Raw genomic sequence first — 10,698 nt, forward strand, 5'->3', positions numbered from 1 at the left:
ACAAATTGCTCAGTGATGAAGCCTTTAGACAGGTTGTACTAAATGAACTCATTAAAGTAAGGCCGGGCACATTGTACGAAATCTGGAAGCAATGGGAGATGTGCAAAGAACAGATTAAAATAAAGGCCATTGATAGGTCCAGTTGCCTGCGGTATCAGGAGAAAATTAAAGAAACCCAGCTAAAGGCTTTGCTGGAAAAACTACATGAGCAAGAATGTAAGGCACCCGGCAAATGGATAGAAGATATTAGGAAAATAAAAGAACAGCTTGCGTTGATGGAAGAAGACAGATACCAAGGAGCGTTAGTGAGGGCAAGGGCGGAAAGCTGGAGCATGGGCGAGACGCCCTCGAAAAGAGCACTGGCATTAGAAAAGGCTCATGCAGAGAAAAATCATATTGATAAGATTGCATGGGGTGGCATGCTATCGTCAGATGACGAACATATCAGACAAGGCTTCTTCCAATATTATCAGCAGCTTTTTAACAAACAGAACGTCGACATAAACTTGTTCAAAGAAAAGTTTCTTAAGGCTATGCCACGACTAGACGAGGACACGAAGAAAAGATTAGAGATGCCAATCACAGAACTCGAGGTCGAAAAAGCAATCGATAGTTTAAATATGGGAAAGTCGCCTGGGCCAGACGGCTTAAGTGCAGCTTTCTATAAGGGGTTTAAGAACGAAATAGCGCCAATATTGACTGCGTTGTTCAAAGAAGCCTACGAAATAAACAGATTGCCGCTGTCATACGGGTTATCTCACACTATTCTAATTCCCAAGACAAATAACGAGGAAAAGCTCCAGCAGGTTACAGCTTACAGGCCAATTTCCTTGACTAATGTCGATTATAAAATTTTAATGAAAGTGCTAGCAAGGAGGCTGCAGTCAGTAATTCAGGATATTGTCGGCCCTCATCAAACGTGCGGGATAAAGGGGAGATCAATTATGACTAACATACACACGGCAAGATCGGTTATGGAGTGTTGTGATCTGACTAATGAATGTGTGGCCATCCTCCAACTAGACCTCGAAAAAGCATTTGACTGTGTCGCCCACGAAATTTTGCTCAGTATTCTGGACCACGCGAATGTAGGTTCCGTAATTCGAGAGGGCGTGGCCATGGCGTACCGCAGCTGCACTACGAGATTAATTATAAACAAGAGTCTGGGGGCCCCCATTCGGGTGCAACGTTCGGTACGCCATGGCTGCCCCCTCAGTCCACTTTTGTTTGCCATTTACATAGAGACACTATGTTTGAACATTATTAAGAACGAGGCTGTTCAAGGTTTTAGGTTGCAGGCAGCTGAAGTCAAGTTGCTTGCGTACGCGGATGACCTAGCGGTGTTTGCTGTGAATCAGCAGAGCATACGGGAGGCTGTTGTGTCAGTTGACAGTTTCAGGAAGGCAACCGGAAGTAAAGTGAACTGGGCAAAGTGCCAGGGACTTTGGCATGGGGGTTGGCCATCAACCCCAGATCTTTTTGCAAATGTGACTTGGGTAACTATCCCCCCAAAATACCTAGGAGTGCCACTAAATTGCTACCGGGACAGTGATGCATATTGGAAAGAACAAGCGAACGAACTACGGGAAAAATCAGATAGATGGAAGGGGGCACATTTATCAATCTTTGCGAGAGCGACGGTGTGTAACTTGTTCTTTTTAAGCAAACTGTGGTACGTCATGCAAGTGTTGCACTGTTCCCGGGCAAATGTACAGAAGATACATCGCATTTTAGCTGTTTTTGTTTGGTCCTCGACCTGGGAACGGTGCAGACGGACGAATTTGTTTAGACGTGTGAAAGATGGTGGCCTTGGGCTAGGACATCTGTTTCTGCGCCAGCTTGTAAACAGGTTTTTCTTTTTTCGAGATGTGCGTGACCCTTTTTTGAGAACTATGTGTCAACTAAGGTTGACCCGTGTTTTGCCTGATTTTGTTGTGGGAACAAATTATTTTTCCGGAAGAACTTTAGGTTACTTCAGAGAAGTTGCTGATAGCGTTAAATTTCTTGTTGTGCGTTTTTCGAGAGAATATTTAAGTGACGTGAAGCGGAAAAAGCTATACGCAGATCTGTGTGATGTTGTTTTTCCAGTGCCCATGTACAGAGCTTTGTACGATGGAGGCCACGGAGGGGATGTTCTGAAAAGAGTAAAAAGAATGCAAGTACAGCCAGGAACCAAAACTTTCTTCTTCAAGTTGCATACCGAGACACTATCAGTTAAAGGGTTTTTGGAGGGAAGGGGTTTATTCCTACCGTGGGGTTCGCATTGCCTAATATGCAAGTGCCCCGAAACAATAGACCATGTGTTTCTTCACTGTTGGGAGGGTGTGTTTTTTTGGGACGTTTTGCAACGAACACTTAAAAGAGAACTGCCGCTTCATCCCCACGGTATCAGATATTTGGCAATTGAAAACCTGGACGGGTTCCCGTTTGATCAGGTAAGGCTCTGGGGCCTCCATAGTATATGGCGCTCCAGAATGGCGGGGTATTACTGCGACTCTGACGCTAGACCAGCCCGCATGTATTTTCGGGAAAATGTACGTAGATTTGTGGAAGTGATGAAACTGCAAGCATGTGTACCCGATTGGCTACCCAGGATGGAAAATTTGACTCTGTTGAGAGAATTTTAAACTTGACATGGCCAGCCAGGAAGATCTGGCAGGTTGCTGGTTTTCAAAGTTTGGTGTCTGTATTTTTGTGTTGTTTTCTTGAAGGCAATAAAGAAAAAAAAAAGAAAAATGGCTTACTGGTGAAATGCCTACAAAACGCGCGCTCACAGATGAAAAGCGATACGCGCGGTCAAACGAGATATCAGTTATCGAATACAAAGGACGAATCCTCAGTGAACAAAGTGAAATTTCGAGTGCATTCGTGGAACAGTACCGTGAGCTGTTTTCACGCAAAGCACCAAGTGAAGAAGGGTTTCGGGAAAACTTTTTGCCACTTATGCCAATATTAGGAAATGAAATAACTGAAGAACTAGAGAGCGAAATAAGTATTAAGGAAATAGAGACAGCAATTGAGGAATTGAATGCCGGAAAGTCGCCGGGACCTGACGGTTTGACTGCTGCCTTTTATAAGAGCTTTAAATATGACATTGCTGCTATGCTACATAAGCTTTTCAAAGAGTGTTTTGAGGTCGGTAGGCTGCCACCTTCGTTTAGCAATGCTCATACGGTCTTAATTCCTAAGACAGATGACCCTGCCAAGCTGGTAAAAGTAACAAGCTATAGACCGATCACGTTAACAAACGTTGATTATAAAATCCTGATGAAAGTGTTAGCTAAGCGATTGCAATACGTCATAAAGGATATTGTAGGGCCTCACCAAACGTGTGGCATAAAAACAAGAAGCATATTTAAAAATATTCATGTAGCACGCAGCGTGCTCGAGTGCTGCGATGCTTTAAATAAGAAAGTGGCTATGGTTCAAATTGACTTTGAAAAAGCATTTGATCGGGTGTCTCATGAAATACTCTATTGTTTGTTGGAACATATTGGTATTGGTTCGGTTGTTCTCAATGGGGTAAAAATGGCTTATGCATGTTGCTCGACACGACTTATGGTAAACAAAATATTATCTGAAAGAATTGATGTGAGGGCTTCTGTTCGACAAGGATGTCCACTGTCCCCTCTACTTTTTGCAATTTATTTGGAGCCTTTTTGTAGGATGATAACTGCGAGCGAGCACATCCGAGGTTTTAGGTTGGGAGCGTGTGAGGTGCGAATACTGGCATATGCAGATGATGTTGCCCTCTTTTGTGAAGATCGCAAAAGTATTGTAGAAGGGTTACAAGTAACCGAAAGGTTTTGCAGGCAAACTGGTAGCGCTGTTAATCTCGATAAATGTCTCGGAGTCTGGCATGGGCAATGGGACTTGGAACCAGAATTGTTCTGCGGGATCCGATGGGCTACAACTCCCGGAGTTTATTTGGGAGTCCCGCTGGACAGATATGGGGAAAATACCAATTACTGGAATGAAAAAGCGGAAGAAATGCGGGACCGGACCAAGGGATGGATGGGCCGTAATCTTTCTATTTTCGCGCGCGCAACTGTATGTAACACCTTTCTTGTGGCAAGGATCATGTATTTACTTCAAGTATTATATTGTGCACGAACCAATATCCAAAGGTTTCATCGGGTTTTTGCGGTCTTCATTTGGGCGTCCAATTGGGAACGAATTCGCAGAGATAATCTCTTCCGGAGAGTAAAGGTCGGGGGACTGTCTCTAATGCATCTCTATGTACGGCAGGTTGTTTTAAGGTTTTGTTTCCTGCGTGACCAAAATGACCCCTTCCTGCGAACATTCATACAAACCATGTTATCCAGTGGACTTCCAGAATTCATTGTCTCTTCGTGCAATGCTCGGCGGTACACAGTGTCTCGCTTCCTGCGAGAGGTTGTCTGGTCATTCAGGTTTTTGCAAGTGCGGTTCTCGCTAGAGTATTTAGCGAATGTAACGCCGAAGCGCTTATACAAGGATCTTATTGAACAGTTGTTTCCAGCGCCACTGTACAGAACCTTATACTGTGAAGGCCCTGGGAAAGACGTTCTCAGGCGAGTTAAAAAGATGACTGTTGCACCTGGCGTCAAAACATTCTTTTTTAAATTGCACACAGGAACGCTACCAGTAAAAACATGGCTAGAGGAAAAGGGCCTTTTTGTTCCTTGGGGCTCGAACTGTCTCCTGTGTAGAAAACTGGAGACGGTAGAACACGTGTTCCTCGATTGTTGGGATGCGGTGTTCTACTGGGATGTTCTGCAAAGAACCCTAAAAAAGGACTTGCCATTGACACCGCGCGGAATTCGGTACTTGACCACTGAAAGTGATGTTGCACAGTATGACCAGATTATGTTATTGGGCCTTCACAGCATTTGGAGGAGTAGAATGGCTGTAAGACATTGTGACTTGGATGCACGATCGGTATGTGGTTATTTTGTGGAACATGTGTATAAGTTAAGAGAAGTCTTGAAGCAACAAGATTGCGCGGATGATGTATTGAGTCTGATGGACCAACTTGTGTTAATGAAAGTCCATTAGACACGGTTGTCTGCCAAGGGGCACGACAACTACGATATTTTATTGATGTATTCATTCATGCAATAAAGAAAAAAAAAATCCTCGTTAGTATAGTGGCCAGTATCCCCGCCTGTCACGCGGGAGACCGGGGTTCGATTCCCCGACGGGGAGCTCATCTTTTTTTCTCTCCATGCCGGCACATTTACGGGCAGTAGGCTTCTCAGCCATGGCCAACACCGGTGGCTGCCCTCCACCATCTCTCCTCGTTAGTATAGTGGCCAGTATCCCCGCCTGTCACGCGGGAGACCGGGGTTCGATTCCCCGACGGGGAGCTCATCTTTTTTTCTCTCCATGCCGGCCCATTTACGGGCAGTAGGCTTCTCAGCCATGGCCAACACCGGTGGCTGCCCTCCACCATCTCTCCTCGTTAGTATAGTGTTCAACAAAAGCTAACTGAATCATCTTGCTATCATTCGTTACCTCGTTTCTGTACCTAATTTGTTTTATTTCATTTTGAGTCGCATACTTCTTTTCGTCACTAAGCGAGCGTTTAGTAGGCACTTGGTCAAGCCAGAGACGTTCAGCACGCGCCCTTATCACGGCAGCTGCATACTTGTTTTTTTCGATAATCTCAAGTTTACTTTTTGTTTCTCTTATCTCTTTCTTATATCTTCCCGGCTGGGAACTTTCCAGGCTTACGAGCAAGTCAAGTTGGCAATGTAGTTCTTTTTCTTTAACACGTTTATCATGGCAAATAACGCTTGCTCTTTCAATCGCGTTCATTTTCACTTGCTGTTTGAAATCTTCCCATCTAATTACCCAGTTCCCAGGCTCTGCTGATAGCAATGCTTTAATACATTCATTAACTTTACTACCAAAACGTTCATCCTCGAGTAACTGTGCATTAAACTGTAACTGTGTGTTGAACAGTATAGGGAATTGTTTGGGCGCCGTCAGCTTGAAGAAGAGGGCTTTACAGAAACGTTCTTGTCTCGTATGCCAAAGCTTGGAGATGAAATAAAACAAGGGCTGGAGGTACCATTCAGCGTAAGCGAAGTGGGAAGAGCGATCGAAGAACTGAGTACCGGAAAATCTCCTGGTCCTGACGGCCTAGGCAGTGATTTTTATAAGAGTTTCAAAGCCGAACTCACTTATGCTCTGCACTGCGTCTTCACTGAAATGTATGAAACAAAGAAAATGCCGCCGTCATTTAAAACAGCACACGTGGTTTTAGTGCCCAAGAGTGAAGACCAGGCTAAACTGCTGTCCGTTGGGGCTTATCGGCCGATAAGCCTGACCAACGTCGACTATAAAGTGTTTATGAAGATTCTTGCCAATAGACTGCAAAAGGTTATAAAGGACCTTGTAGGGCCGCACCAAACGTGCGGTATTAAAGGTCGCACCATTGGAACGAATGTGCACATTGCTAGAACTGTACTTGAATGTTGCGATGCGTTCGTGGGACGAGTTGCCATGATGCAGCTTGACTTGGCGAAGGCCTTCGATCGCGTGTCACACGAAATTCTTTTCGCCGTTCTAGAATATGCCAACGTCGGCTCTGTAATATTACAAGGTGTACAGATGGCGTACGAACGCGTATTATAGTGAACAAACAGCTTACTGAACCTGTGCCTGTCTGTTCCTCGGTCAGGCAGGGCTGCCCGCTCTCGCCTCTGCTCTTTGCGATCTATCTTGAGCCTTTTCTGTTATCGCTGTTACACAATGATGGGATCTGTGGTTTCACTCTTCAGTCGGTGCAAGTAAAAGTGCTTGCTTACGCTGATGATATTGCTGTTTTTTGCGCGGACCAAGAAAGCGTTAAAGAAGTTGTCAAAGTTGCGCGGGCCTATTGCAAAAAGACCGGGTGCGAAGTTAACTGGGATAAGTGCATTGGATTTTGGCACGGTGATTGGGAGAGCACACCCGCAGTGTTTGCTAACATGCAATGGACGACCTCCCCTGCGAAGTATTTGGGGGTACCCTTAGAGCACTATAAGAACAGTACAGAGTTGTGGGGTGAGGTAACGCAGAGTGCAAGGAAAAAAGCGGATGGATGGAAAGGACGTGACCTTTCTGTTTTCGCGCGTGCAAGTGTGTGCAATGTATTTTTGATAGCCAGAATTTGGTATTTTTTGCAGTTTTTGCTCATCACCAGAGCAAACGTGCAGAAGCTGCATAGAGTGTTTGCTGTTTTTATTTGGAGCTCGAATTGGGAGCGAACTAGTCGAGCTAATTTGTTCCTACCGGTCAAAAGAGGTGGCCTTGGACTTTCCAACTTGTTTCTGAAACAAGTTGTCTCAAGATTTTTGTTTCTACGTGATCAAACCGATCCTTTGTTGCGCACAATGTTGCAGGTGCGCTTAGGAAATGTGTTACCGGAATTTGTTGTGTCCAGTTTCCCAGCCACGAATCGTGCTGTAACTGGGTTTTTACGTGAAGTTGTGGCTGCCTTTCACATTTTGAGCTCTCATTTTTCGACTGAATATCTGGCTGCTGTACCCAGGAAAAAATTGTACAAGGATTTGTTAGATATCTTTATACCTGTACCCTTATACCGATCCTTTTACTGCGGAGGCCCAGGCAAAGATGTGCTAAATCGAGTTAAGAAGATGCCGGTAAGACCGAACGTCAAATCCTTTTTCTTTAAATTACACTCGGGTACCCTCCCGCTGAAAACATGGCTAAACGATAAAGGCATTTTCGTACCATGGAACGTCGACTGCACACTGTGCAAAAAACCCGAGACCATCGAACATGTCTTTATCGACTGCTGGGACCCGGTTTTCCACTGGGATATCTTGCAAAGAACTTTAAAAAAAGAGCTACCTGTTACTCCATATGGCATCCGGTTCCTGCCTATAGAAAGTGGCGAAGTGCCATACGATATGTTTATGCTACTGGGCCTCCACAGCATCTGGAAAACTAGGATGGCGGCTAGGCACGCAGACGCAAATGTGAAACCAGTCAGGGAAAACTTTATAGAAAGTGTAGTTTCTCTGAGAGATGTTCTCCGCAGTCAACCTCAGCCACCGGACTGGGTGGCAGTTATGGACAAATTGATCGAAATGAAAATGTTTTAATCCGTCGCCTTAGCCAAAGTCTGGCTAGCGACTTTTTATGCCTGCGCATGTATTGTTTTCCGGCAATAAAGAAAAAAAAAAAACTCCTCGTTAGTATAGTGGCCAGTATCCCCGCCTGTCACGCGGGAGAGCGGGGTTCGATTCCCCGACGGGGAGCTCATCTTTTTTTCTCTCCATGCCGGCCCATTTACGGGCAGTAGGCTTCTCAGCCATGGCCAACACCGGTGGCTGCCCTCCACCATCTCTCCTCGTTAGTATAGTGGCCAGTATCCCCGCCTGTCACGCGGGAGACCGGGGTTCGATTCCCCGACGGGGAGCTCATCTTTTTTTCTCTCCATGCCGGCACATTTACGGGCAGTAGGCTTCTCAGCCATGGCCAACACCGGTGGCTGCCCTCCACCATCTCTCCTCGTTAGTATAGTGGCCAGTATCCCCGCCTGTCACGCGGGAGACCGGGGTTCGATTCCCCGACGGGGAGCTCATCTTTTTTTCTCTCCATGCCGGCCCATTTACGGGCAGTAGGCTTCTCAGCCATGGCCAACACCGGTGGCTGCCCTGCTGCTTCCGGCCACGCCAGTGAACGGACGCAGGATGCAGGGCTCCGATGGAGCGGCTTCAGCGGCCGTGTCAGGCCGCGGTGACAGGGCTAGTCAACAGGAAAATACTTACCAGGTTGTTTTGCCAGCACTGCCTACCGGTCGGTTCGTTTTGAATACGGTTTTTTTGCACGCCGATATCAGGGCCCGCCCGTACCGGGTGGAAGATTTCCGCGACGCTTTAGCAGAGCAGTCGCTGCTCCCCGATGTTATCGCAATGGGGGCGTATCGGATGAGCCACGTCTGGGCCGTCACTCTCAAGGATGCTGAAGCGGTGACCAAGATTATTAGTGTCGGTGAGCTGGTAGTGAAAAAAGGCCGCTGCTTGGTGATTGACCCGGCCAACCAAGATGTGCGACTGAAACTTCACTGGCTGCTACACAACGTGCCAGACGAGGATGTTCGGGCTGCCTTTGCGACGTACGGAAAAGTGACGGAAGTTGCCCGCGAGCGCTGGCGCGTGAGTGGTATGTCAGAAAAAGGCTCGACTACTAGACTCGTCACGTTGAAGTTGAGAGCTGGCGTGAAGCTGGACGACCTGCCGCACCAGCTGAATGTTAGCGGTGAGCTGGCGCTCGTTGCTGTGCCGGGCAGACCACCGTTGTGCCTACGCTGTCGGAGTACGGGGCACATCCGTAAGGAATGCCGAGTCCCGCGTTGCGGAACCTGCCGACGGTTCGGCCATGAAGACGGACAGTGTGCCCGCACTTACGCGAGCATTACCGGCCCCGGTACAGGAGTAGACAAGTCTGAGTTGCTGATGGACGAGGCTGATGCGGAAGATGCAGCCCGTGCAGACGGGCAACCAGCAGCGAGGGAAGGGCCGTCGCTTACGGTTTTGACGAAGCAGAAGGCGACGTCAAGTGAGGTACCGGCGAGTGTAGTACAAGTTCAGAGTGCCTTTCAACAGAGTGGCGATGGCGCGCCGAAGGGCGCGCCAGAAGCCGCGGCCGAAGCTCTGGACAGCGCTGAACCTGCCAACACCGAAGGCATGGACTTCACTGAGGAGGCTGGCACCCTAACGGCTGGAAAACGCTCCCGCGAGGAAAGCGCCGGCGAAAAGACGCATCTTGATGGTGGCAGCGACGAACCGCCGTCGAAGGCCCCGGGAATCCGGCGTCCGATGTTCAAGCCGCGGCCGAACGTCATGGCCGAGACAAGGCAGGCGGGGAAACCGCCTCCGTAGTTCTGCAATGTGCATTTGTGCTGTTTTTTTCTTGCTTTTCTTTTTTTTTCCTTGTTGTCTTTTTTTTTGGTGGGGAGTGGTACCCATCAGACTGTGTGCACGGATCTGGATCTGCTGGCGAAGGAATTACCCATGGGTTCCCGACGCCTGCACGCGGATATCTGGAAAGACGACACCGTACATGCACAGTGAGTTTAAGAAGACTGCTCGGCTGACTATGAGGGGTACTGTGGGACTCAAGTCTCCTTTTCATAGGGCATGGCGATGAAACTAGACACAGCTTTACATGTAGCAACTTTGAATGTGAGAGGCCTTGGTGCACGACGGCGTCAGTGCCAGCTTAACCGCCTGCTTGCTGAAAACGCGCTTGACATAGTTGCAGTCCAAGAGACTAAGATCGAAAGTGAGGAATCCACTGATCGCATGGTGTCCACCTTTCGTGCAGCCTTTAACGTTTGTGTTTGCCATTCCGTTGGCACCTCGGGTGGGTGCGTATTATTTGTCCGAAATAATTTAGGCATCACTGTCGAGTCGGTTTTTTCTTGCCCTAGTGGACGGCTTATTGTTGTTGATTTTTCTTTTTCCAATTTATGTTGGCGCATTATATGTGTGTATGCTCCAAATGTTGAATCTGAGCGTTTTGATCTCTTTACCCGTTTGGAGCCCTACCTTGTTTGCGACCGAGTGTTGTTGCTATTGGGAGATTTTAATTGTGTGTGTGCCGCTAATGATCGAGTGAAGGGTACGCCTGTGCGTGACAAGAGTGCTCAATTGCTTCAATCTCTGGCTTATGATAATAGCTTAGAGGATATTGGCAGTA

At 47.4% G+C, this 10,698-nt stretch overlaps 1 protein-coding gene across 1 annotated transcript; it reads left to right on the forward strand.

Annotated features, from left to right (window-relative positions):
* Positions 1–6,616: 6,616 nt before the first annotated feature.
* LOC149346797 (uncharacterized) lies at positions 6,617–8,168 on the forward strand. The gene has a single exon (XM_089585450.1). It carries the CDS (start codon positions 6,957–6,959, stop codon positions 8,094–8,096), a length of 1,140 nt encoding a protein of 379 aa, XP_089441576.1. The 5' UTR covers positions 6,617–6,956; the 3' UTR covers positions 8,097–8,168.
* Positions 8,169–10,698: the final 2,530 nt, after the last annotated feature.

The sequence above is a fragment of the Amblyomma mixtum genome, chromosome 4 (genome assembly GCF_055824585.1).
Source record: "Amblyomma mixtum isolate Tamu chromosome 4, ASM5582458v1, whole genome shotgun sequence".
Taxonomy (NCBI): Eukaryota; Metazoa; Arthropoda; class Arachnida; order Ixodida; family Ixodidae; genus Amblyomma; species Amblyomma mixtum.